Genomic DNA, 27,929 nt, shown 5'->3' on the forward strand with positions numbered 1-27,929 from the left:
GCACCCAAACACGCGCCAACACCCCCCGGCTGCAGCCCCCCCCCCCCCCCCCCCCCCCCCCCCCCCCCCCCCCCCCCCCCCCCCCCCCCCCCGCCCCGCCCCCGCCCCGCCCCCGCCGCTCTCGGGGCTCTCGCGCTCGCAGCGGGGCCGTTCCGGTGCCGGTGCCGGTGCCGGGCCCCCCCCCCGGGCCGAGCTGTGGCCGGTTCCGGGCGCGGAGCGGGGCAGCGGCCACCCCCCTCCCGGAGCGCGGCCGGGGCGGGAGCATGCGGAGCCTCCTCATCCTCCTCTGCCTGCTCAGCGCCGCCGGGACCCGCGGGCAAGGTGGGTACCGGCACCGGGCACCGGGAGCGGGGAGCGGCGCCGGGCAGCGCGGGGCCGCCCGAAGTGCGAGTCCCAACTCCGCGGGCACCGCTCCAGCCCCGCCGCGGGCAGCGGCTCCGATCCCGGCGGGACGGGAACGGGAACGGGAACGGGACCGGGAGGGGGGAGCGCGGCGGCTTCGATCCCTCGGGAACCGGCGGCGCGGGTCGGGCCGGGGGGTTCTGGGGCCGCTGGGCTCCCCCCCCCGTACCCCCGGAGCATCTCCCGGTTCCCCGCGGCCGCTCCTCGTGGGCCCCTCCCCAGCCGTTAGGAGGGGGTCCCGGCGGAGCCGCGTCCGGTTCTCCCCACCCTGGGGATGCGCCGGTTCCCCCCCACCGGTTCTGCCCCGCTCTGGGGTCAAGGGCTTGTGGGTTCCCCCCTCATCTGGGTGCTGGGGGGGGGGCCCGCGGGGCTCCCTGTGCCGCCGGTGGTGCGGGATGAGGGGTGTGGGTGAGCAGCGGGGCTGGGATGTGGGAATGGAGGGGGGGGGGGAGGAGTCGAGGGCACCCCAGGGTGCTCCAGCAATGGGGACCCGGCCCTGGGCACCCCGTCTTTTGGGTGGGTGGACACCCAGGGCTGAGGGTGGTGAGGACCCGGCCACGGCGATGCTGGTGGGGAGCCCATCCATGGGGATCGGGGGGGGGGGGGGGTGTCTCTGGGTGGGTGTCTCTGAGGCCCCCAGTTCCCACTCCTCGTGCTCGGGGCAGCATGGGGCCCCCTTTGCCCCCCATTTGCCTTCCAGAGGTTGCTGCCCCCCCCCCGCATTAAACCCCCCAGATCGGACCCCCAAATCCCTGCACCCTCTCGGGAAACTGAGGCATGGGGGGGGTGGGGGTGTCTGTAGCCAAGGTCAGGCCAAGCGGGAGGAGCTGGGTGGGGGGCACCCTCCCGGCCCCACGGGGCCTCCCCAAAGCTCAGCCTCCCTATGAGGGGCCGGGGGATGTGATCCATGCGTGCAGCACGCTGCTGAGGTCCCAGCAGGGCTGGAGCTGGGCATTACCCCGTGCCCAGGTCCCGTCCCCCCCGCTCCTCATCCCCCCCCCCCTGCGCGGCCTCCGGCTCCTTCCCAGCTCCAAAATCCAATCTCAGTTTTAATTAAGGAGGCGGCGTTGCTAAGATGCCGGGAGGAGGGAAAAAAGGCTCCGACTCGACCCGGGGTTTAAAGGAGCGTGTAAAGCCTCTTATAGGGGGCCGGGGGGGGGCACGTCCCAGGCTCCCCCGCGCCGTGGGGCTCCGCTGCCCTCCCAGGAACAAAAGCTGCCGCTCTCCCGCCCTGTGCCATGTGGATCCCGTCGGTGAGAGGGGCCCGGCTCTGGCATCGCTGCTTGGGAAGAGGGAGATTCCCAACAGCAGCTACCGGCTGGGGGGGGGTGGTGTCCCTGTGACCCCCAATTCCCACCCGAGCAACCCCATCCCATCGTGCTCCCCATTGCCAAGTTTGCCTCTTGCTTCCAAGCTGGGTGCTGTTGGGGGGGGGGGGGGGAGAATTTGGGTTCCCCCCCCTCTCCAGGCCCCAGGAGCTGGGGGGTGTTGGTGCCATTCACATCCCTGCACGCTGAGATGTTGGATGGGTTTCATCCCTCTTCATTTCTCCCTACATAATTCCCTGTATCTTCCCTAAATGAATCCCATTCTTCTTCCCCCCCGTTTCAATCACTCGCCGTGATTGCGCCTCGCATTGCAATATTTATTCATTTTCTGGGTGATTCGCTTCCTCTCGGTGGGTTTTTCCTCCCCCATCCCCTTCCCTCCCCTCTCCAAAGCAGCCAAACTGAAAGGGAGGGAAGGGGGGTGATGGGGGGGGTGGCAGGGGGGGGACACAGGGCTCATGTGTGGGGCTGAGGCCTGGCGTGATCACTGCATGCCCCGGCTGAGCCCCAGAGCCTTGGGAGGCACCGTCAGAAGGAGCCAGGGTGGCACCGGGTGGTTTGAGGTCAGGATGGTCCCTTTGCTGGTGGCTTTTGCAGGCGGGCTTGGATGGGGCTTGGATGGGGCTTGGATGAGGCTTGGATGGGACTTGGATGGGGCTTGGATGGGGCTTGGATGAGGCTTGGATGGGGCTTGGATGGAGCTTGGATGGGGCTTGGATGAGGCTTGGATGGGGCTTGGATGGGGCTTGGATGGGGCTTGGATGAGGCTTGAATAGGGCTTGAATGGGGCTTGGATGGGGCTTGGATGGGGCTTGGATGAGGCTTGAATAGGGCTTGAATGGGGCTTGGATGGGGCTTGGATGGGGCTTGGATGGGGCTTGGATGAGGCTTGAATAGGGCTTGAATGGGGCTTGAATGGGGCTTGAATGGGGTTTGGATGGGGCTTGGATGGGGCTTGGATGGGGTTTGGATGGGGCTTGGATGGGGCTTGGATGGGGCTTGAATGGGGCTTGGATGGGGCTTGGATGGAGGGATGTAGCCACTTGGCCCCAGATTTCTAGGGCAGGAGAGAAGGGGACAGGGCAGGAGGGATGGGGATGGGGCAGGAGGGATGGGGACAGGATAGGAAGGGATGGGGACGAGGCACAGGCCACCCTGCTTGGCCCCAGCCCAGGCTGTGGATGCACTCGGTGGCTGCACAAGGGGGAAGGAGGCAAGGGAAGGTTCCAGTGGTGCTGGGGAGGGTGGTGGGGACCTGCCTGTCCCCCCTTGGTGGCAGCTTGGGTCCCGCACGTCACCATGGCCGTGATGTATCTTAAAGATGACCATTGGCTGCTGCAGGGTAATAAAGGCCACAAAAGATGCTCCAGGGCTGAGATGTGGCGGTGGGGGGCAGGATAGGGACACACAAACCCTGCCCGGTTCATCCCACCCTGCCTGTGGGACCAGTGGTGGCCCCCATCCTGGGGTTCCCTCCTTGCCTGGGGTGACCCCACCATCCACATGCCCTCATTCCAGAGCTGTTCCCATGGATCCATCCCTGGCTCCGGGTTGTCCTCACTGTGTTCAGCAGCCAGCAGTGCAGGGCAGGACCCCAGGTCACCCCCATTGTACCCCTGGGGTCCCCTGTCCCCAAAGCCCTTCAGTGGAGGGGATGGAACCACGGTGGGTCCCGCAGCCATCCTGCAGGAAACCATTTTGGCAACTGGGATCGGGGCTGTTGGCTTTTGCCGATGCTTTTTCCATCTCCGGAGCAGGAGGGAAGGGGACGGAGCCCCTTGTCCCCGTCTCCCCACGGGCACTGCTCCGTCTTCCCATGTGGGAGCCAGGGATGCGCCGCAGCCCCATGGAAGGGTCCGGATCCAGCCCCACTGCCTTTGGAGCCGGCTGCATGGGCTCTGCCGTGGCAGCCGCAGCCCCGTGCCGGGACTTGCCCGGGCAGCCTGTGCCAGGGTTGAATCAGCCGGTGCCGGCGGGGAGGCAGCCAGCCCGGCCACGGAGCGCCCAGCATCATCCTGCCTCTTGCCTCCGGGATCCGGAGCCGTCCATGGGTCCATCGGGTAGGAATGCACCCATTGGGTGTGGAACTGGTGTCATTGGGCACCTCTCTCCCACTAGAGCTGAGATTCCCACCCTTTTATTCAGGATTGGCTCAATCCCAAACCAGCTTGTCCTCCTGGCCTACATCCTACCTGGGATCCTCCTCATCCCACTGAGTGGATCCCGAGGGATGCCAGAGCGCTGGGGCACACGGAGGCTGTTTGGCCTCTCTGCTCGGCCGTGGGTCTGTCCGTGCATCCATGCGTCCAGCCCCCCGCCACGCAGGGATTATAGCGAGCGCTCCATAAAGATTCCCCTAATTGCTTGCCTTACCTCAGGTTTTATCATCAAAGCATCCGTTATTCCCTCTCCAGCCTCCTTTTCTTTTTATTATCTCTTAATTAATCACTCCAGCTTTCGCACTTAGCAGATAATTACAGTCTCCTGGGCACGCAGCTCATTTTCATAACCTCCTGCTCCCAGCCAGGAGCGGGCACAGCGCGGGCAAGGTGGAGGGGATGGAGGGATCCGGCTGTGCTGCCAGCGGGAGCCACAGCGCTTCCCTCCATGGCACCCTCCGGATAGGATGAGAGAGAGGAAAGCGTCGGGTACCAGCCCATGGGGAGGATGCTTGGGTGAGGATGCTGTGGGTACCAGCCCATGGGGAGGATGCTTGGGTGAGGATGCTGTGGGTACCAGCCCACGGGGAGGATGCTCGGGTGAGGATGCTGTGGGTACCAGCCCATGGGGAGGATGCTGTGGGTACCAACCCATGGGGAGGATGCTTGGGTGAGGATGCTGTGGGTACCAGCCCATGGGGAGGATGCTCGAGTGAGGATGCTGTGGGTACCAACCCATGGGGAGGATGCTTGGGTGAGGATGCTGTGGGTACCAGCCCATGGGGAGGATGCTGTGGGTACCAACCCATGGGGAGGATGCTTGGGTGAGGATGCTGTGGGTACCAGCCCATGGGGAGGATGCTCGAGTGAGGATGCTGTGGGTACCAACCCATGGGGAGGATGCTTGGGTGAGGATGCTGTGGGTACCAGCCCATGGGGAGGATGCTGTGGGTACCAACCCATGGGGAGGATGCTCGGGTGAGGATGCTGTGGGTACTAGCCCATGGGGAAGATGCTCAGGTGAGGATGCTGTGGGTACCAGCCCATGGGGAGGATGCTCGGGTGAGGATGCTGTGGGTACCAGCCCATGGGGAGGATGCTCGGGTGAGGATGCTGTGGGTACCAGCCCGTGGGGAGGATGCTGTGGTGAGGAACCTCTCAAGTACCAGCTCATGGAAGAGACTCTTAGGCAAGGAACCCTCCCAGGTACTAGCTCACAGGCGAGGATGCTTGGGTGAGGAATCCCTGAGTACTAAACCATGGGGAAGGATGCTCAGATGAGGAATCCCTGAGTACCAGTCCACAGTGGAGGATGCTTTGAGTGGGGATGCTCTTGGGTACCAGCCCATAGAGAAGGATGCTCAGATGAGGAACCATTGGGTACCAGCCCATAGGGAAGGATGCTCAGATGAGGAACCACTGGGTACCAACCCACAGAGGAGGATGCTCAGGAGCATCCGAGCAATGGGCAGAGTTAAGGGTATCTGGAAAAGGGCTGGAGCTGTGCTCCAGGATCCAGCCTGGACTTCTCTGGGATGCATCTGTCGGGGCTGGGAGTTGGAAGCCAAGCTCCTTTCCACCCACCCGCCACTGAGGTCCCATCGGCACAGCGTCGGACGTGGCGCAGCCGGTGACGCCAGGTCCTGGTGCCGGGCTGGATCCCGGGCTCGCTGCTGCAAGGGGATGGCAGGAAGGAGGGGATTTAAGGAGCAAACCCACTTGGGGAAGGCAAAAAGGGGGAGAGAGGCCTTTTCTGCAAGGGCTGGGACATAAAGGGCTGCCAGCGCTGCCATGGCAACGGGCGGATTATGATCCAAATGGAAATCAAAATAAGGGGGGGGGGGGGGGAGAAGAGTGGAGTAAAGGAGGAGGGGAGGAAAAACAACTTTTATTTCCAGTCGGAGAGCGGTTGTGCCTTGGAGGGGTTGCCATAGGAACGGCGAAGAAAAGGAGCCAGGAAAGTGTGTGCGGGTGGGCGAGTGTGCAAGGGAGTGTGCAAGGAGCACATGGGGTGCAATGGGGCGCAGGAGCATCACCGGGAGCTGCGGGGGGCAGCGGGGTGATGCAGAGGAGCAGGAGGAAGGCTGCAACGCCAGCGCATGGGGATGCCCCGTGAGCCCCATCCCATGGGAGCTGTGGGATGGGGGCACCCAGGCTGCCCCTTGCCCAGGTTGATGCTGAGTCTGTCCTCATGGGTACCGGTGCTGGGGATGGGAACAGCCCAGTGCTGAGGGTAAAGCGAGGCTGGTGCCCAGCTCCCGTCGCTGCCCTGGGCAGAATGGGCCCCTCTGAACCCTGTACAGGGGTGGGGGGTCTCCAGCTGCATTCTCACTTGCTCCCTCCATGCCCTTTTAGCTCTTTTATGACCCCCCCTCAGTCTCTCAAGTGTGTTTGATATAAAATCATAGTTGATATAAACCCATAGCTGATATAAACCCATAGTTGATACAAACCCATAGTTCTAACCCTTTGGGAAAGGATTTTCCATCCCACACCACCACCAGCCTTGGTTCAGGGCACACAGAGCCCCATTGCGTGTCCCAACGAGGGCTTGGGGGTGCTGAGCCCCCCCTGGTCTCAGTTGGGGGGGGGGGGGGCACAAGACGATGCGCTGAGTGCTGGGGGCCTCCTTGGGGCACAGCAGGAGGGTGGCAATGGGGAAACCGAGGCACGAAGCGCTTTGCTTCCCACATCAGTGCAGGGCCCGGACCCTCCGTCCGGCTCCATGTGGGAGCTGCCAGCGGCACCCGCAGCGCTGAATGTGGCCCCCTAAAGCCGAATGTGGCCCCCCTAAAGCCGAATGTGGCCCCCTAAAGCTGAATGTGCCCCCCCCAGCGCTGAACGTGCCCCCGCATGGCCCCGGCCCCGCCGCGCTCCCCCGGGCAGCGCAGGGTTAACGCAGGGGTTTCGCTCTCTCCCTCGTCTTCCAGAGCCTTGGCAGGAAATTCCTCAAATTCCAGGCTTGTGGGATCATCGCTGGGCTCCGACCGCAGGAGCGGGAGCGGGAGCCAGGGCTGCTCCCTCCGCTCCGGCTCCGGCTCCTCCTGAGCAGCGCTTGCAGAGCCCGGGGGAAGGGTTGGGGAGCTGCGGCCCCCCCCCGGAACACATTGGGACACCCCATTGACACCCCCCCCCAAAACCAGGGGCACCCGCATTGTGACGACCCCCAAACATAGGGACACCCCATTGCAACCCCCTAAACCCATCGTGTGTCCCAAACCCAGGGTCGCCCTCATTGTGACTCCCCAAACCCGGGGTCTCCCATTGCCCTGTGTCCCCTCACATGGTGCTCGCTGTGGGGACCCCAGCACTGGGGTGATGTGTGGGGGGGACGCTGACCTCCGATATCCACGGGACCCCCCCCCCAGCTTATCCCAAATGGGGCCTCCCAGAGCACATGGCAGTTGGGATGTGATGTGGATGCACTGGGGATGCTGAGGGGCAGCTTGGAGGGGGGGGGTGATGGATGGGGGGGAAGGAGCTGAAATTCCTGCCTGCTGGAACAGAGCAAGGAGGGAGCAGGGCCGGGACCCAGCCCCAGCCCCATCGATTTTCTCTCCCTTCTTTTCCAACCTATTTCCTCCTGGATTCGGGGGTTTTATTAAACCCATGGAATCCAACCTCCTCTCCTCACCCCCCCCTGCTCGCCAGCACCACCTTTGAGCTGAGCTGCCCGTGGGGAAACCGAGGCACAGTTTCCATCACCCCCACGCCTTCCCTATCCCTTAGGGTCGCTCCCGGTTCACCCTAGTCCATCCATAGGGATGCAGGGGCCCTGCTGGGCGCCTCCTCGTGCTCTCCCAGCTGCCCGTCCTGCTTCAATGGGGATGATAATCCCATTATTATTAAGCGCTGTCTCATTAAGACATCTGTAGGGGCGGAAGGATGCCAGAACAATCCCCCCCCCTTCATTAATGATTTGGGATCTTTATTCCCCCCTTCCCTTTTCCCAAAGCAACCCCCCCCTGCTTGCACTCACAAACAAAAGTCTTAATTAGACATTGTTCCAACCAGGAATATTCCACAAATTAATGGAACTCCAGCCAATGGAGCAGCGCTGGCAGCCCCAGCACCCGGAGGGGGGAGAAGGAACATGGGGGGGGGGGGTGTGCTCTGCCAGGCCCTTGTGTGGTGATGGGGGGGCCAAGGGATGCGCTGAACCCAAGGGTGCGGGATGGGGGGGGGTGACCCCAGGAAACCCGGTTGGGAGCAACATCTGGAGCGTCCCGCACATCTGGAGCACAGGCCTTGGGTAGGGAGGAGGAGGAGGAGGAGGAGGGCTGGGGTGAAGGCAGCTCAGATCGCCCACCCCCCCCCACGCCACCCTAGGGTGCTGCAGGGCGCGAGGGTGGTACAGGGTGTCTGTGCACACGGCTGCACATGTGTGTGCACATGCGTGTGCATGGATGTGAGCGGGGGCCCAGCTCCTGGACACGGCTGTTCCCGTGCGAGCACACAGCACACACAGGCACACACACAGTGCACACATATGCACATACAAGCACACACAGGCACACACATGCACACACAGGCACACACACATGCACACACACGCGCACATGTACACATGCATGCACACGCACAAACACACACACACAGACATGCACACACGCATGCACATGTACACATGCACACACAGGCATGCACACGCTCACACACAAACGCACACATGCACACACAGCACACACCCATGCACACCCACGTGCACACACATGCACACAATGCACACAATGCACACATGCACACACATGTGCACACGCACACACATGCACACACGCATGCACACACACACATGCACACACAGGAACACATGCACACACACACAGACATGCACACACGTGCACACACACATGCACACACACGCACACACATGCACACACGCATGCACACACATGCACACACATGTACACACATGTACACACACATGCACGCACGCATGCAGACACACACATGCACACACGCATGCACGCGCACACATGCACACACAGGAACACACAGACACACACACACAGACATGCACACACACATGCACACACGCATGCACACACATGCACACACATGTACACACATGTGCACACATGTACACACACACATGCACACACGCATGCAGACACACACATGCACACACACGCACACACACGCATACACACACACGCACACACGCATGCACACACACACATGCACACACACGCACACACACACATGCACACACACACAGCAGACACCCATGCACACCCACGTGCACACACATGCACACACATGCACACAATGCACACATGCACACACACGTGCACACACACATGCACACGCACACACATGTGCACACACGTGCACACACACATGCACACGCACACACATGTGCACACACGTGCACACACACATGCACACACATGTACACACATGTGCACACACATGCACACACACATGCACGCACACAATGCACACATGTGCACACACATGTACACACACATGTACACACATGCACACACACATGCACACACACGTGCACACACATGCACGCACACACATGCACAAATGCACACACACATGCACACACACACATGCACACACGTACATGCACACACGCACGCACACACATGCACACATGTGCACACACACATGCACACACACATGCACACGCACACACACATATACACACACATGCACACACACATGCACACACGCACACACGCACACGCACACACACATATACACACACATATACACACACATGCACACACACATGCACATGCACACATGCACACACACATGCGCACACACACATGCACACACACATGCACGCACACATATACACACACGCACACACACATGCACACACACATATACACACACATGCGCACACACATGCACACACACATATACACACACATGCACATGCACACACACATGCACACCCACATGCACACACACATGCACACACGCACACACACACATATACACACATACATGCACACACATGTGCACACACACATGCACACACACATGCACACACATGCACACGCACACACACATGCACACACACATGCACACACACGTGCACACACATGTGCACACACAAACGCACACGCACGCACACACATGCACACACACGCACACACACACATGCACACACATGCACACACACATGCACACGCACACATGCACACACACATGCACACACATGTGCACACACAAACGCACACGCACGCACACACACGCACACACACACATGCACACACATGCACACACACACATGCACACACACACATGCACACACACACGCACACACATGTGCACACACAAACGCACACGCACACACACACACACATGCACACACACACATGCACGCACACACTTGCACACACACATGCACGCACACATGCACACACACACATGCGCACACACACGCACACACACATGCACACGCACACACACACATATACACACACACATGCACACACACATGCACACATGCACACGCACACACACACATATACACACACATACACATGCTCCATACAAGCTCACGTCCAGTGCATGTCCCCACGTTGCCCCTTTCAACCCTTTCCCACTGGTTCTATGTTCCCCGTCCCCCCTGTTCCCTCCATGTGTCCCCATGTCCCCGTGCCCCCCATTCCCCCCATGTCCCCCTGTCATCCCCATTGCCCCCCTGTCATCCCCATTGCCCCCCTGTCATCCCCATTGCCCCCATGTCTCCCTGTTCCCCTGTCCCCGTGCCCCCCATGTCCCCCTGTCCCCGTGCCTGCCCTCGCCCCACACGGGGCCCACCGAGCCCTTTGTCTTTCTGCCTGGCTGCCCCCTTTCACCGGGATTAACGGCAGGAAAAAGGGGCCGGAGCTTTTCCATCAACTTTGGGTCCTGCCCCAGCGTGGGGGGGGGGAGCGAGACAAAGGCACCCCCCCAATCCCCCCAGCCTTGACTTGGGGGGCAGGAGCAGGATGTGGGCATCCTATTGGTGGCCCTTGGGACGCTGAGGGGGGGAGATGGACCCTTGGGCTGGAGGCCATGGGGCAGCAATGGGGAGCCCAGCCCCCCCTGGCTCCTTTGCCATGCCACACTGGAGCACTTCATTCCATTCCTTCCCGAGTTCCTCTCCCTCTGCCCAGCTCTGGTTTATGTTTTATTGGCATCTTTGCAGCGCTGAAAGTAATGTAATTACGAGGGGAATTTAGATGTTGTTTCGTAAGCCGGGAGTTCATTTTTGGTTTATATTAGTATTACGAGAAGGGGAATATTTAAGGCTCCTCGGGAAGGCGAACTAGAACCCAATTCCAGCACGTCAGCTCCCCCGGTATTTATGCCTCTTCCCAAAGAGATTTTAATTGGAACTGGGTTTGCGTGGTGCCCGGGCTGTGTATTTTCACCCTGCGTCTAATGAGGACCCGGGGCCTCGGCCCCTCTTCCATCAGAAAAGGTGGAAAACAGAGGGATGGGTTGGGAAGAGGAGCTGCATGAGCTCCCCATCTCCCATCCATCTCGCTCAGCCCCGTGCCTCAGTTTCCCCAGGAGGACCAGCACCTCCTGTGACCATGGCAACCGGGGGATGCTCCCCAGGCAGCGGTACCCAGGGTACCACATCCAACACGGAGGTGGCGGCGCGGCAGCCCCCGTTCCCTGCCCTGGGAATAATGGAGGTGGAATATTTGATGGGATGGGAAATGAGCTGCTCGGTTTGTTGTGAGATTGGTGTCACCAGCGCTGGCGACCGGGCTGGGGGGTGGAAATGAGCTTATGGGAGAAGCCAGCACCGAGGCAGAGGGATGGGGACGTGGAGGAGATGGGGTCACCGTGGGTGCCCATCCCAGTATCCCAGCGGATGCTGTGCTGGGGGGGCACGGCCAATGGGACCGGCTGCTGTTGGGAGCTGGGAGGGGAGGAGGAGGGGAACCAATCTCCTCCTCATTTGTTTTGATAATTTTGCCTTTTAAAACATGAAAATAACTGGAGCATCCTTTCCCTGGAGAGATTCCCGACCACCGGCTCTGGGAGCGGAGCGGGAGGCACGGAGCAGCCCCAACAGCAGCCCGGGGGGAAACTGAGGCACAGCAAAGCCATGGGGAGGAGGGGGGGGTCCATGATGGGTTTGGGGTCTCCCAAAGTACCCCCCATGCCTGGTTCACCCCCTTTCAGGAAGGGTTTGGGGTAAAACCACCCCAGTTGTGCCCTTGCAGAGGGGATCAGAGGCTGATCCCCCCCCGGGATGGTGCTGAGGGGACCCGGCTGGATGAGGCCCCATCCCGGTGCCTCCCAAGCACCCGCTGGGCGCTCGCCAGCGATGCGCTGGCGTCATATGATGGTGTTGAAATACTTTCCGTTCCCGCCGGGATGGGGAGGACCCGGGAGCAGAGCCAGGGCCAAGGGTCCGGAGGCAACGGGATGGGGATGGAGACAGGGACAGGGAGAACCGGGCACGGAGGATGCTGGCACAGTGGGGATGCTGCCAGCTCCCCGCACAACACGGAGCAGCGGCTGCGGGATTCAATTAATAAGGAATTAAAGGATAGGAATATTCAATTAATGTCAATCAGAGCGGGATTATGGGAGAGAGATTTTGGTCAAATGGGGTCGATGCCTTTGTGATGAGGATGCGCCGGGGGCTGCTAATGGAGCCGGGGGGGGGGGGGGGATAATGGAGCTTTGAGCCCCCAGTGGTGGGGCTGGGATGGGGATGCATCCCGGCTGCTGGTACCCTCGGCAGCACCGTTCCAGGGCTTCCCATTCCCCCCCCCCCGCCACCGGGCTCCGCTCGTGTTCAAAAGCCAAGAGGGAAGAGAAGAGAATAGAAGAGGGCATTGAGCGGCTCCCAACAAGGAGCGGAAGCGGCTCCTCCTGCCAAGCTCTTCCCGAGCGCCCGGCTCGGCCCGTTCCTGCCTGGCGCTGTCGTGCCGGGATGACCTCGGCAAAGGAGCTTCATAAATTGGTGGTGGCAGCAGGGACCTTCTCCAGCAAACACCCATTTACTGCTGGGAGCGCGGGGCCGGCTCCTGCCAGGACCAGGAATGCTGCGGGAGATGGTGGGGGGGCACCCCCGAGGCGAGGATCCCACTGGGAAGCCTTATTGCAGCCCTGCTCCGCATCCCTGTGTTCAGGATGGGGTGCAGCAGGGCGGGGGGGTCCCAGCCCCACACATCCCTGCCCTGAGATGTCACCGGCTTCAGCTGAAAGCCCCAAATTGATGGAGCCTAAAATAGCCCCGACACGGGAGCGGGGGGGAGCGCCGGGATGTGCCAGGGATAATCACATCTCCACCGGCACATCCCGCCGGCGGCGAGGAGCGGCACCACGCTGCCAGCACCCGCCAGGATGGGACCCACCGCGGCTGCATCCCCGTTCCCGGTGGGATCCATCAGGTCCCGTGGCGCTGCCCCATCCCTGCCTCAGTTTCCCCTGGATCCAGTTCTTGGTGCCTTTTAGCCTGGGTTGGGTGAGGAGCGGGTTGGGGCGCTGGGGAATGGGGGCAGCGGTGGTGATGGGGGCAGTGATGCCTCATCCCTCCCATGCTGCTGTGCCGGGCAGAGCCCCGAGGAAGCCAAATCACCAAATCCTCTTTTCTCCGCCGCGGAATGAAGCCGGCGGAGGGGCTGCTTTCCCCCTTCCCTCTCTCTGTTTGCCCCCGGTATAAATGGAAGGGAAGGACTGGGGCAGAGGGAAGGGGGAAAGCTTCCATCGGAAGGAGCGAGAGGAGCACGGGGGGGAGATGAAATAATAATAACCAAAGCAAAGCCTCCGGTGCGGGGATTTGGCTCCATCTGAGAGCTGTCAGCGCGCATCCAGGGCTCGGCTTTGAACCCGGCCTTAAGAGCGGCAGGGGAGGGAGGGAGGGAGGGAGCGGCCGCCCCGGGGCTCCGGCAGCCCCGCGCCTGGGCGATGGAGGGAGACGGGGCTGGGATGCGGCTCCAGCGCCCCAGCGCCCGCGGACACGTGTGGGGCTGGCGTGGGGCAGGCGTGGGGGCTGGTGTGGGGCACAAGTGGGGCTGGTGTGGGGCAGGCGTGGGGGCTGGTGTGGGGCACAAGTAGGGCTGGTGTGGGGCACAAGTGGGGCTGGCGTGGGGCAGGTGTGGAGCTGGTGTGGGGCAGGTGTGGGGCTGGCGTGGGGGCTGGTGTGGGGCTGGCGTGGGGCAGGCGTGAGGTTGGTGTGGGGCAGAAGTGGGGCTGGCGTGGGGCAGGCGTGGGGGCTGGTGTGGGGCAGAAGTGAGGCTGGTGTGGGGCAGGCATGGGGCAGGTGTGGAGCTGGCATGGGGAAGGTGTGGAGCTGGTGTGGGGCAGGTGTGGGGCAGGCGTGGGGCTGGCGTGGGGCAGGTGTGGGGCTGGCGTGGGGCTGGTGTGGGGCAGGTGTGGGGCAGGCGTGGGGCTGGCGTGGGGCAGGTGTGGGGCTGGCGTGGGGCAGGTGTGGGGCTGGTGTGGGGCAGGCGTGGAGCTGGCGTGGGGCAGGTGTGGGGCTGGCGTGGGGCAGGCGTGGGGCAGGTGTGGGTTCAGCCACGGGCACTCAGACCCCCACGGGGACCCCGCAGGGACCCACCCCCCTGCGCACAGGCACATTCCCGTGCACACATGGATGCATTCCCATGCGCACATGTGGATTCCCACACACGTGTGTGTGCTCCCATGCACACAGGCACGTTCCCATGCACACAGGCACGTTCCCATGCACACAGGCACATACCTATGCACATAGGCACGTTCCCATGCACATAGGCATGTTCTTACGTGCACACGTCTGTGCTCCCATGCACACAGGCACGTTCCCATGCACACAGGCACGTTCCCATGCACACAGGCACGTTCCCATGCACATAGACATGTTACGTGCACACGTCTGTGCTCCCATGCACGCAGGCCCGTGGTGCCATGCACACTCCATGCACATTCCCGTGCACACAAGCACATACTCCAGCACATTCCCTTGCACACGGATGCATTCCCATGCACACACACACGCAGGTACCCGTGTGTGCACCCATGCACGTGCTTGCTCAGAGCCCAAAGCCACCGTGATGCAAACACCATGCCATGGTGCCAGGGCTGGGGCAGAGGGACAGGGGGTAATGGTGATGGGGGGACACGGTGATATGGGGGGGACGGACACAGTGATGGGGGGGACATGGTGATGGGGGGGACACAGTGATTGGGGGGGCACAGTGATGGGGGGGATGGACACAGTGATTGGGGGGGACACAGTGATGGGGTGGCACACAGTGATGGGGGGACACACAGTGATGGGGGGACACAGTGATGAGGGGACACAGTGACGGGGGGACACAGTGATGGGGGGACATGGTGAAGTGGGGGACACAGTGATGTGGCAGACACGGTGATGGGGGGGACACAGTGATGGGGGGACACAGTGATGGGGGGGACACACAGTGATGAGGGGGACACAGTGATGGGGGGGATGCACAGTGATGGGGGGGACACGGTGATAGGGGGGACACACAGTGCTGTGGGGGACGCACAGTGATGGGGGGACACACAGTGATGGGGGGGCACAGTGATGGGGGGCACAGTGATGGGGGGCACAGTGATGGGGGGACACACAGTGATGAGGGGACACAGTGACGGGGGGACACAGTGATGGGGGGGCACAGTGATGGGGGGACACAGTGATGGGGGGACACACAGTGATGGGGGGCACAGTGATGGGGGGACACAGTGATGGGGGGACACGGTGATATGGGGGGACACACAGTGATGGGGGGACACAGTGATGGGGGGCACAGTGATGGGGGGACACACAGTGATGGGGGGACACAGTGATGGGGGGACACGGTGATATGGGGGGACACACAGTGATGGGGGGGACACGGTGATATGGGGGGACACACAGTGATGGGGGGGACACGGTGATGGGGGGACATGGTGATGGGGGGGGCACCCTTTGCCTTTTGGGCCCCAGCCCTCGGGAAGCGCCGTCTCTCCCTTGCCGTGTCAAGGCCCCATAACACGGAATTCTCGGCTATGGCTGTGCCGAGGCCTCCCCCGCACCCACAGGCCCCACATCCACACTGAACACCCCCATTCCCAGCAGGATGGGCAGCGAAGGGGAGGGTGTTTGGGGGGGAAACACTCAAAGCCCCCACCCGGGTCCCCTGGGGCACCCAAAAAGGGGAGGGAAGCAGGAGCCTGCTGCACCCCAAAACCCAGCTGGTGACCAAGCACCCAAAGGGGTGACACCAGCACCCACTGCCCCCTGCCCTGAGGATGTAGGGTGCAGGAGGGTCCCATCCATGGGTGTTTCGGTGCTGGATGTAGGGGTCACATCCCCTCTGCACCGGGTGGGTATCACGGAGCATCCTTCACGGAGCTGCTTCCCAGGGTGCTGCAGCCTCAATCCCTGCGGCTCCCGGTTATCCAGTGCCAGGATTAGCAGCCGGGCTGGGGCAGGATGCTCTGCACTGGGAATGCTGGGGCAGGATGCTCTGCACTGGGAATGCTGGATCAGGATGCTCTGCACTGGGAATGCTGGGGCAGGATGCTCTGCACTGGGAATGCTGGGGCAGGATGCTCTGCACTGGGAATGCTGGATCAGGATGCTCTGCACTGGGAATGCTGGGGCAGGATGCTCTGCACTGGGAATGCTGGAGCAGGATGCTCTGCACTGGGAATGCTGGGGCAGGATGCTCTGCACTGGGAATGCTGGAGCAGGATGCTCTGCACTGGGAATGCTGGGGCAGGATACTCTGCACTGGGAATGCTGGAGCAGGATGCTCTGCACTGGGAATGCTGGGGCAGGATGCTCTGCACTGGGAATGCTGGAGCAGGATGCTCTGCACTGGGAATGCTGGGGCAGGATGCTCTGCACTGGGAATGCTGGGGCAGGATGCTCTGCACTGGGAATGCTGGGGCAGGATGCTCTGCACTGGGAATGCTGGGGCAGGATGCTCTGCACTGGGAATGCTGGAGCAGGATGCTCTGCACTGGGAATGCTGGGGCAGGATGCTCTGCACTGGGAATGCTGGAGCAGGATACTCTGCACTGGGAATGCTGGGGCAGGATACTCTGCACTGGGAATGCTGGAGCAGGATGCTCTGCACTGGGAATGCTGGGGCAGGATACTCTGCACTGGGAATGCTGGGGCAGGATGCTCTGCACTGGGAATGCTGGAGCAGGATACTCTGCACTGGGAATGCTGGGGCAGGATGCTCTGCACTGGGAATGCTGGCGCGGCTGGAGGAGGGCAGAGCATCCACGTCCTCGTTGCCTGTCACTGTCACCTTCAACTGCTGAGATCATCACCCACATCCCACCCCACCCCATCCCATCCCATCCCACCCTATCCCATGCCATGCAGGCAGGGGGCTGCAGGAGTCCTGTCCACACCCCCCCCACCCCCCCTTGCTGTCTGCTGCTCCTGCTCCCTCTTCCCTCTCTGATCTTCCCTCGCTCCCACCTCTCTCCAGGCACCTTCCGCTTTGATCTCCGCTCTGCGCTTTATTTCCCACCCCCCCGGCTCCCCCCATCCCTGCTCCATCCCTCCCCTCCTTCCCCCGCCTCTCCCACTCCTGTTACCTCCTTCCCTGCCTGCATCCCTGCTCTGTCTCCCTTCCTGGTACCTTAACCCAGGGATCCTGGGGTGCCTGGTCTGGGGGTACCCCATCCTGAGGATCCCTGGGTACCTCATGCCAGGGATGCCCTATCCTGGGGATCCTGGAATACCAAGTCCCAAGGATCCAGGGGATGCTTTGATGCCTGATTTTGGGGGTACCCCATCCCAGGGATTTTGGGTACCATGTTCCAGCGATCCCAGGGTTACCAGGTCCCAGGGATCCTGGGGTACCCTATCCCAGGGATGCTGGGTGTCCTGTGCCAGCAATCCCAGGGTACCGCATCCTAGGGTGCCCCATCCTGGGGCTTTGGGGGTGCCTGCCAGCACAGCCTGGCACCTGCGGATACCACACATGGATCTTGGGGTGTCTCCAGCTCCAGACCCCATGGATTGCTGTATCCCAGCCTGTGCCAGCACCAGCATGCTGTTCCGTGCCGTGCCAGGCCCAACCCAGGCACACAGCAGCTCCATTACCCACAGCTCGCGCATCCCAAGGGATTTCTGCCTCCCCCAATCCTGCTCCACAGCGGAAATCAGTTGGATATTTCAGGGAAAAGCCTTTCCATGGAGAAACCCCCAGGACGAGGCGGCTCCTCCCCGCGATGCCCCATTCCCGCTGCCCTCCTGCTCCCCATCCCCAGCTGCGATGCCCCATTCCCGCTGCCCTCCTGCTCCCCATCCCCACCTGCGATGCCCCATTCCCACTGCCCTCCTGATCCCCATCCCCATCCCCACCTGCGATGCCCCATTCCCGCTGCCCTCATCCCTGCCTGCGATGCCCCATTCCCTCTGCCCTCCTGATCCCCATCCCTGCCTGCGATGCCCCATTCCCTCTGACCTCCTCCTCCCCATCCCTGCCTGCGATGCCCCATTCCCTCTGACCTCCTCCTCCCCATCCCTGCCTGCGATGCCCCATTCCCTCTGCCCTCATGCTCCCCATCCCTGCCTGCGATGCCCCATTCCCTCTGACCTCCTCCTCCCCATCCCTGCCTGCGATGCCCCATTCCCACTGCCCTCCTGCTCCCCATCCCCACCTGCGATGCCCCATTCCCACTGCCCTCCTGCTCCCCATCCCTGCCTGCGATGCCCCATTCCTGCTGCCCTCATGCTCCCCATCCCTGCCTGCGATGCCCCATTCCCGCTGCCCTCATCCCTGCCTGCGATGCCCCATTCCCTCTGCCCTCCTGATCCCCATCCCCACCCCTGCCCCGGCCCCCCCCGCTCGATCCGCGCTGGCCGCGTGATGGAGCACCGGGATCGATGCCGACCGCAAGCCCCAGCAGAGCTCTCCTATGGGAATGGGGCCATGACGGAGCACCGGGCGTGCAGCGCACCCCGCGCCCTGGCTCAGCACCCTCCTCCGCCCGCAGCGCTGCAGACGCGGTTCGTGGAGGAGCCCGAGGACCAGACCGTGGTGGCCGGGCACAGAATCGTCCTCTCCTGCGTGGTGCTCAACTACTCCGGCATCGTGCAATGGACCAAGGACGGCCTCGCCCTGGGCATGGGGCAGGGGCTCAAAGGTACCCGTGGGGCAGCCCCGGGGGTGTGAGCGTGCGGGGAAGGGGTTGGCACTGCATGGGGGGGGGCTCTCATTGAGCGCTGCATCTCCTGCAGAGCCTGCTCCCAGCTCCCTGTGCAGCGATCCCGGCTGCGGTGGGGCTCATGGCATGGGCCCCAGCAGCGAAGCATGGGGTAGGGATGGGTGCCTGTGCTCTGCTCCTTCCTGCGCTCACTGGTGTTCCTGCGGTCCCTGCATGCGCTGGGGTCCTGCACGCATTGGGGTCCTTGCATGCACTGGGGTCCCTGCACGCACTGGGGTCCCTGCACACATTGGGGTCCCTGCACGCACTGGGGTCCCTGCACACATTGGGGTCCCTGCATGCACTGGGGTCCCTGCACGCATTGGGGTCCTTGCACATACTGGGGTCCCTGCATACACTGGGGCCCTTTCATGTACTGGGGTCCCTGCACACATTGGGGTCCCTGCACACACTGGGGTCCCTGCATGCAATGGGGTCCCTGCACTCATTGGGGTCCCTACATGCACTGAGTTCCCTGCACACACTGGGGTCTGTGCACACACTGGGGGCCCTACATGCACTGGGGTCCCTGCACACATGGGGGTCCCTGCACACATAGGGGTCCCTGCATGCACTGGGGTCCCTGCACACATGAGCTTCCCTGCACACATTGGGATCCCTGCATGCACTGGGGTCCCTGCATGCACTGGGGTCTCTGCACAAACTGGGATCCCTGCACACATGGGGGTCCCTGCATGCACTGGGGTCTGCACAAACTGGGGTCCCTGCACACATGGGGATCCCCACACACGCTGGGGTCCCTGCACGCACTGGGGTCCCTGCGGGCACTGAGCACCCACATTCACCAGCCCCCCCCCCCCCCATCCCCTGTCCCCCCTGGGGCTGGCACTGGGTGCAGGCAGCCCCCGGCTCTGCCCAGGCTGCACCCAAAGGGCCCGGAGCTGCTGCTCCATGGGCAGAGGGTGGGGAAGGGGCTCCGAGGCGCTGGGTGACGCCGTGCCCTGCGCTGCCCGCAGCCTGGCCGCGGTACCGCATCGTGGGCACGGCGGACTCGGGGCAGTACAACCTGGAGATCAGCGACGCCGAGCTCTCCGATGACGCTGTGTACGAGTGCCAGGCCACCGAGGCTGCGCTGCGCTCGCGCCGCGCCAAGCTCACCGTGCTCAGTGAGTGAGAGCCCCAAGGGGGGCACCGCCGCGTCCCTGCCGTTCCCCATGTCCGTGCCTCCTGTCCACTGTACTCCATGGCCCCCCGTAACCCAGGTGTCCCATTCTACCCCATGTCCCCCCATACCCCATACCTTATGTCTCCCACTGTACTCCATGTCCCCAACTGTACCCCATGTCTCTTACCATACCCCATGACCCCCATACCCCATGACCCCCACCATACCCCATGTCCCCCATACCCCATGTCCACACCATACCCTATGTCCCCCACAGTACTCTATGTCTCCCCCATACCCCATGTCCCCCACCATACCCCAGGTCCTCTCTGTACCCCTTGTTCCCCATGTTCCCCATTGTACCCCATGTCCCCACAATACCCCATGTCCCCACAATACTCCATGACCCCCATACCCCATGTCCACACCATACCCTATGTCCCCCACTGTACTCTATGTCTCCCCCATACCCCATGTCCCCCACCATACCCCAGGTCCCCCCTGTACCTCTTGTACCCCATGTTCCCCATTGTACCCCATGTCCCCACAATACCCCATGTCCCCACCATACCCCATGACCCCCACCATACCCCATGTCCCCCATTGTACCCCATGTCCCCCGTTGTACCCCATGTCCCCACCATACCCCATGACCCCCACCATACCCCACATCCCCCATTTTACCCCATGTCCCCCCATTGTACCCCATGTCTCCCACCATACCCCATGACCCCCATACCCCATGTCCACACCATACCCCATGTCCACACCATACCCTATGTCCCCCACAGTAATCTATGTCTCCCCCATACCCCATGTCCCCCACCATACCTCAGGTCCCCCCTGTACCCCTTGTACCCCATGTCCCCACAATAGCCCATGTCCCCACCATACCCCATGACCCCCACCATACACCATATCCCCCATACCCCATGTCCACACCATACCCTATGTCCCCCACAGTACTCTATGTCTCCCCCATACCCCATGTCCCCCACCATACCCCAGGTCCTCTCTGTACCCCTTGTTCCCCATGTTCCCCATTGTACCCCATGTCCCCACAATACCCCATGTCCCCACCATACCCCATGACCCCCACCATACCCTATATCCCCCATTGTACACCATGTCCCCACAATACCCCATGTCCCCCATTGTACCCCATGTCCCCACAATACCCCATGACCCCCACCATACCCCATGACCCCCACCATGCCCTATGTCCCCCATTGTACCCCATGTCCCCACCATACCCCATGACCTCCACCATACCCCATGTCCCCCATTGTACTCAATGTCCCCACCATACCCCATGTCCCCCATTGTACCCCATGTCCCCTGTTGTACCCCGTGTCCCCACCATACCCCATGTCCCCCACCATACCCCAGATGTCCCCTGTACCTCTTGTACCCCATGTTCCCCATTGTACCCCATGACCCCACAATACCCCATGTCCCCCCCATACCCCTTGACCCCCATTCTACCCCTTGACCCCCATTGTACCCCATGTCCCCCCCATGTCCCAGGGCCACGCAGGCAGCAGTGTGGGAAGCGCCGGCTCTGCCTGTGCCTCCCGTTCCCTCCGGCAGCCTCCAGCGCTGTTATCTTTAATGCCTCCCTCTCTGTTGACGCCTATGAGCTGTGGCACCGCTGGCAGGAACTTGGATTTCCCAACTTTTGTGGCTTGGGAAAAGGGAAGAAAATGCCGGAGCTGCAGCAGAAACGCCGCAGGAATGGGGGGGGGGAGGGCAGGGATTGCTGCTTTTCCTTCTTTCTTTCTTTATTTCCCTCTTCACCCTCCTTCCCCGGGCATTCAGTCATGGAAGTGACCAGGTTGGAGAAGAGCTTTAAGCTCATCCGGTCCAACCTTTCCCCTGCACTGCCAAGGCCAGCAGGCATGGAGGAGGTTCCTGTGGGTGCTGGGGTCCCTGACACAAGGACACCCCGTCTCTGCCCACCCCACTACCCCGTCCCCATTCCCACCGTGTCCCCTGTGTCCTCCCCAGTCCCCCCCGAGGACCCCACCATCGATGGAGCCCCCGAGATCCTGCTCCGTGCGGGGACCCCGTACAACCTGACGTGCCGGGCCCGCAGCGCCAAGCCAGCGGCCACCATCGTCTGGTACCGCGACGGGCTCCAGCAGGATGGAGCCATCACCAGCACGGTACCGCACCCACATCCATCCCTCAGCACCACCCCGCATCCCCAGCACCGTGCTGGGAGCCATGGGACCACCCCGTCTCCTTGCAGGAGGTGTTGGCCGATGGCAAGAGGGAGACAACCACGAGCCAACTGGCCATCAACCCAACGGACCTGGACATCGGGAGGGTGTTCTCCTGCCGCAGCACCAACGATGCCATCCCGGCGGGCAAGGAGACCTTCGTCAAGCTCAATGTTCACCGTGAGTTCATGCCGGGAGGGGCGCGATGGTTCCTGGTGCTGGTGGTGGCGCTGGGGGCGCTGGAGATGAGCTTTTGGGGTGCGTGGGTATCCCAGCCCCAGCGGTGAAGCTGGGCTCCTGCACAGGGGTTGTGTCCATCGGGATGCGCCCATCCGGTCGGTGGCTGAAATGGGACTCAGTGGAGAACACCGACCTCCAGTGGCTGCTGCGGGAAGCTTCTGCACCCACCGCCAGCACCAGGGATGGGCAGGGATGCTGGGTGCCCACCGCCAGCACCAACAGTGGGCAGGGATGCTGGGTACCCACCGCCAGCACCCACAGCAGGCAGGGATGCTGGGTGCCCAATGCCAGCACCCGTGATGGGCAGGGATGCTGGGTGCCCACCGCCAGCACCAACAATGGGCAGGGATGCTGGGTGCTCACTGCCAGCACCAGCAATGGGCAGGGATGCTGGGTGCCCAATGCCAGCACCAACAAGGGGCAGGGATGCTGGGTGCCCACCGCCAGCACCAACAATGGGCAGGGATGCTGGGTGCCCACCGCCAGCACCAACAATGGGCAGGGATGCTGGGTGCTCACTGCCAGCACCAACAATGGGCAGGGATGCTGGGTGCCCACACAAAGCTTTTGGCATCTCCTGCTCAGCATGGGAAAGAAGCAATGCAGCACTGGGAGGGGGACTGTCCCTTTGTCCCCTGTCCCTGGGCCACACTGAGCCCGTGCCTCTCCATCCGCCCTCCCCACAGACCCCCCGACCGTCACCCTGTCCATCCAGCCCCAGACGGTGCAGGAGGGCGAGCGAGTTGTCTTCACCTGCATGGCCACCGCCAACCCTGAGATCAGAGGCTACAGGTGAGGCTGCAGCAGCTCCCTCCCCGACCTCCTGCTTGGCCGCAGCATCCCATGGGAATGGCAGGGATGCTGAAACGCGCCCACCTTGGGTGTCTGCCCCCATCTAGGTGGGCCAAAGGGGGGGTGATCATCGAGGACGCCAAGGAGAACAAGTACGACACGCAGGTGGACTACACCTTCTTCACGGAGCCCGTCTCCTGCGAGGTGCACAACGACATCGGCAGCACCAACGTCAGCACGCTGGTGGACGTGCACTGTGAGTGGGGCAGCCCCACACCCCCGGCACCCCCTGGCTCCTGGCACCCTCCTCTCACCCTGTCCCCACCTCTCCAGTTGCGCCTCGGATCGTGGTGGACCCCAAACCCACCGTCACGGACATCGGCTCCGACGTGACGCTGACGTGCGTGTGGTCTGGCAACCCACCGCTCACCCTCACCTGGACCAAGAAGGAGTCCAACATGGTACGGGCTGGTGGGTGAGATGGCATGGGGGGCCTCAGGGGGTGCCCCGTGCCCCCTCCTTGATGGTGTTTGCACCCAGGTCCTGAGCAACAGCAACCAGTTGTACCTCAAGTCCGTCACTCAAGCCGACGCGGGGCAGTACATCTGCAAAGCCATCGTGCCCCGCATCGGCGTTGGCGAGCGCGAGGTCACCCTCTACGTCAACGGTGAGCGCGTCCCCCCCACCAGAGCCTGGCCCGTGGTGGGTGCTGAGCAGTGCCTGGGGTCCAGGTCAAGCCCCCCCCGCTTTGTGTCCCATAGGACCCCCCATCATCTCGAGCGAGGCCGTGCAGTACGCGGTGCGCGGGGACCGTGGCAAGGTGGAATGCTTCATCGGGAGCACGCCGCCGCCGGACCGTATCGTGAGTGCTCTGCTGGGGACGTGGGGGTGCTGGGAGTGACCCCGAGCTGAGGGTGCTGATGCAAACCCCTCTTCCCACCCCGTCATGGCCAGGCATGGGCCTGGAAGGAGAACATCCTGGAGGCAGGGACGCTGGAGCGGTACACGGTGGAGAGGACCAACACGGGCAGCGGTGTCCTCTCCACGCTCACCATCAACAACGTCATGGATGCAGACTTCCAGACCCGCTACAACTGCACGGCCTGGAACAGCTTCGGGCCGGGAACAGCCATCATCCAACTGGAGGAGAAAGGTAGCACCGGGATGGCACCGCGGGATGCAGGGATGCTGGGAAGAAGGCTCAGTCTTGGGTGTTAAAGGCAATGGAGCCATCATGCCGCGGCCACCTCCTGGCAGTGCCCCTGTCCCCTTGTCCCCAGCTAATGTCTCCCCATGTCCTGTAGAGGTTTTGCCCGTGGGCATCATTGCCGGGGCCACCATCGGGGCCAGCATCCTCGTCATCAGCTTCCTCGTGGCACTCGCCTGCTTCCTCTACCGGCGCCGGAAAGGAAGTGAGTGGTGGGCACGGGGGGGGGTTTGCACTCACTGCAGTGGATGCCACCCATGGGGACAGGGCGGGAGGAAGCTGACGGTGGCCGTGTCCATCCATGCCCGGTCCCACGTGTCCCCAGGCCGCAAGGACGTCACCCTGCGCAAGCTGGACATCAAGGTGGAGACCGTGAACAGGGAGCCGCTGACGCTGCACACGGACCGGGAGGAGGACACGGCCAGCGTGTCCACGGCCACCCGCGTCATGAAGGCCATCTACTCGGTAAGGGACACCCCGCAGGCTCCTCCCTGCCCTGGGATAGATGGGAGCAAGGATGCCTTCATCAGCGATATCTTCATCAGTCCATCGGGACTGGAGCGATAGGACAAGGGGTGATGGGTTCAAACTGGAACAAGGGGGACTTAGGTTGGACATAGGGAAGTTCTTCCCTGTGAGGGTGGTGGGGAACTGGAATGGGTTGAAAGAAGCTGTGGCTGCCCCATCCCTGGCACTGCTCCAGTCCAGGTTGGACACAGGGGCTTGGAGCATCCTGCTCCAGTGGATGATATCCCGGGTTGGAAGTGGCTGAGCTTTAAGCTCCCTTCAACCCACCCCATCCTGTGGAGGACCAAGCTCATCCCTTTCCCTCTCTCCCACAGTCATTCAAGGACGACGTGGACCTGAAGCAGGACCTGCGCTGCGACACCATCGACACCCGCGAGGAGTACGAGCTCAAGGTCCGGTGCCGGGGCAGGGTGTGCGGGAGGAGGCAGAAGGACCCGGAGCCCCCTTTCCCTCCCTTTCATCCCCTCCATCACCCCCTTTCTCCCCCCCCCCCCTTCCCAACCAGGACCCCACCAACGGCTACTACAACGTGCGCGCTCACGAGGACCGCCCGTCCTCCCGCACCGTGCTCTACGCCGATTACCGGGCACCGGGCGCCGGGCGCTTCGACACGCGCCCGCCCTCGCGCCTCTCGCACTCCAGCGGCTACGCTCAGCTCAGCACCTACAGCCGGGGCCCCGCCGCCGAATACACCCCGGAGCCCGCCCCGGCGCCCGGCCCCGCGCCCGGCGGCGACACCGCGAGCCAGCTCTCCTATGAGAACTACGGCGGCCACGCGGCGTTCCCCGCCGGCGCCGCGTACCCCACGTACCGGCTGGGCTACGGGCAGCCCCCCAGCATGGAGCGGGCGCCCTACGATGCCTACGACCCCATGGGCAAGTACAGCAGCGCCACGCGTTTCTCCTACACCTCCCAGCACTCGGACTACGGGCAGCGCTTCCAGCAGCGGATGCAGACGCACGTCTGAGGGCGCGCAGGGGATGGGAGGCACAGGCACAAAAAAGGGGGGTCCCACAGGTACCTCACGACTGTCCCCTGATATTCAGGGGCTCATCCTGACCCTCCTGCCGCTCCTCCGCCGGTGGCTGGGCTCCAAGCGTCGCCCTGCCCCTGGGGATGCGCCCTGGGCACTTCGAGCTTCCATTCATCCTGGTTCTTTCTGTTTGGTACCTTCCCAATGGAGGGAGAGGGTTGGGGGGCACCAACCCCACTGATCCCGCTCCCCCCCAGCCTCAGCGTGTGCGTGCGGGTCCACGCGGATCCCCCCGGATCCTTTCCAAAGCTCTGTGGGGCGGGAGCCTTCCTCCATGGGTCCCCTGATCCAGCTCCTCTGCAGGAGCGAGGGGCTGCACATCCCATCCCATCCCCATCCATCCCATCCCATTCCCATCCATCCCATCCCATTCCCATCCATCAAATCCCATCCCATCCCTGTGAGGGAGCTACTATATGTGTGTGCACACGTGGCTGTAGGTACAGACATATAGGCAACACCAAAAAAAGCCCCATCCCAGCCCATTCCCATTCCCTGTGCCTTGATTTTGGGGACAGCCTGCACCTGGGGCCGGCTTCCCCTTTCCCATCCATCCCACTGCCAGCCCTGCGCTCCCATCAGGGGTCCCGGGGTGCTGCAGACCCCCACTCTCTGCACGCTCAGAGCGGGGCATGGGCAGTGGTTCCAGGTTCTGCCTCGCTGGTGTCACCCCAAACCCACCCCAAGAACACCCCATTGGTCCCACTGATGTGGGGATAGGGGGGTCCCTCTTCTGAATGTATATACAGGTGTAAATGGGGGAGGGAGCACCCCTCAGGCCTCCAGCAAGGGTTACTGCTCCACAAGCCCATCCCTGGAACATTCCCAAGGGTTTGGTGATCCAATGGAGCCATGGACCGAGCTGGTGGGAGCAGGGAGGCACCAGGGCGATGGGGACCCCAATATCCCACAGTGAGCTGGGGGTGCGATGAGCTTTGGAGGAAGGCTGGAGGCACAGGATGGGCTTTTGGGATGGCGAGCCCCACACCTGGGCCCCTGCAGCCCCCCCTCCCAGGGTTAGGTACGAGCTCTGTCCCCATCTGCATCATGGGGATGCGCATCATGGTCCCCACCCCACTGCGCACCCCTGGAGCCAGGTACGATTCCAAGGGGCTGCTGGGAGGGTTGGGAGGGGGGGGGGGGGGGGCAGATCCAGCACATCTTGGGGGTTCCCCACACCCCTCTTCTCCTCCTCACCCCCCCACAAGGTACTGTCAGCACCCAGCCGGAGCCTCCGACTGCAGGACCACGTGCCATTTCTTGCAATGGTGCCTGATTTACCCCCCCCCTCCAACACCCCCAAACCCTCCCCTGCATCCTTGGGGGGGGGGGACAGCCCCGTTTTGGGGTGCTGCACCCCACACCGATAGCAATACCCCCGCAGCAGCACGGGACCAGCCACCCCGGGCGCCGCACCAAGAAGCTGAAGCTTTAAATCCAACCTCCCCCGGGGTGGGGAAGGGACACCCCCCCCCCCCCCGGCCATGGGAGCCCCCCAAAGCTCCGGGTGAGGGGCCCCTTCCTTAGCACAGGCTGGTTTAGACCCCAGAGACACGTATCTGTGAGCCCCCCCTCCCCAAAACCTCCCCATTTTTTATGTTTCCTTTTCCTTTCCTTTTGTTTTTAAATATTCTGTACTATATTTTTAGTCTTAAACACGATATATTATATATATTTAATTTTTTTATATATATATATAAATATAAATGGTCCAAAAAGGGGGTCTGTGGGTCGCTTCTGTCCCGCGG

General features: G+C 62.5%; 1 protein-coding gene and 1 long non-coding RNA gene across 3 annotated transcripts; both read left to right on the forward strand.

Annotated features, from left to right (window-relative positions):
- Positions 1-104: 104 nt before the first annotated feature.
- On the forward strand, positions 105-27,899 carry KIRREL1 (kirre like nephrin family adhesion molecule 1). Of its 2 annotated transcripts, XM_062634158.1 has the most exons (16): positions 105-321; positions 18,824-18,973; positions 19,068-19,145; positions 20,011-20,160; positions 22,167-22,324; positions 22,411-22,561; positions 23,308-23,413; positions 23,521-23,669; positions 23,747-23,874; positions 23,954-24,080; positions 24,175-24,275; positions 24,368-24,566; positions 24,718-24,825; positions 24,946-25,085; positions 25,463-25,540; positions 25,654-27,899. In XM_062634158.1, exons 1-16 carry the CDS (start codon positions 264-266, stop codon positions 26,113-26,115), a joined length of 2,343 nt encoding a protein of 780 aa, XP_062490142.1. In that variant the 5' UTR covers positions 105-263; the 3' UTR covers positions 26,116-27,899. The 2 variants fall into 2 exon arrangements, with proteins under 2 accessions (XP_062490142.1, XP_062490143.1); XM_062634159.1 differs by lacking the exon at positions 19,068-19,145.
- LOC134171683 (uncharacterized) lies at positions 4,850-6,424 on the forward strand. The gene is made up of 3 exons (XR_009967698.1): positions 4,850-5,123; positions 5,167-5,210; positions 5,255-6,424. It is a non-coding gene; the product is annotated as an uncharacterized LOC134171683 (long non-coding RNA).
- Positions 27,900-27,929: the final 30 nt, after the last annotated feature.

The sequence above is a fragment of the Pezoporus occidentalis genome, unplaced genomic scaffold, assembly GCF_034315485.1.
Source record: "Pezoporus occidentalis ecotype Australia unplaced genomic scaffold, CSIRO_AGI_Poc_V1 ctg417, whole genome shotgun sequence".
NCBI classification, from domain to species: domain Eukaryota; kingdom Metazoa; phylum Chordata; class Aves; order Psittaciformes; family Psittacidae; genus Pezoporus; species Pezoporus occidentalis.

What these genes read in the sequence shown, in the direction of transcription:
- KIRREL1 (XM_062634158.1), top strand. Translation starts at nt 264, where the DNA reads ATGCGGAGCCTCCTCATCCTCCTCTGCCTGCTCAGCGCCGCCGGGACC. An exon ending in ATGGAGCCATCACCAGCACG is followed by an intron (nt 22,325 to 22,410) that starts GTACCGCACCCA and finishes GTCTCCTTGCAG; the next exon opens with GAGGTGTTGGCCGATGGCAA. An exon ending in CCTGAGATCAGAGGCTACAG is followed by an intron (nt 23,414 to 23,520) that starts GTGAGGCTGCAG and finishes GCCCCCATCTAG; the next exon opens with GTGGGCCAAAGGGGGGGTGA.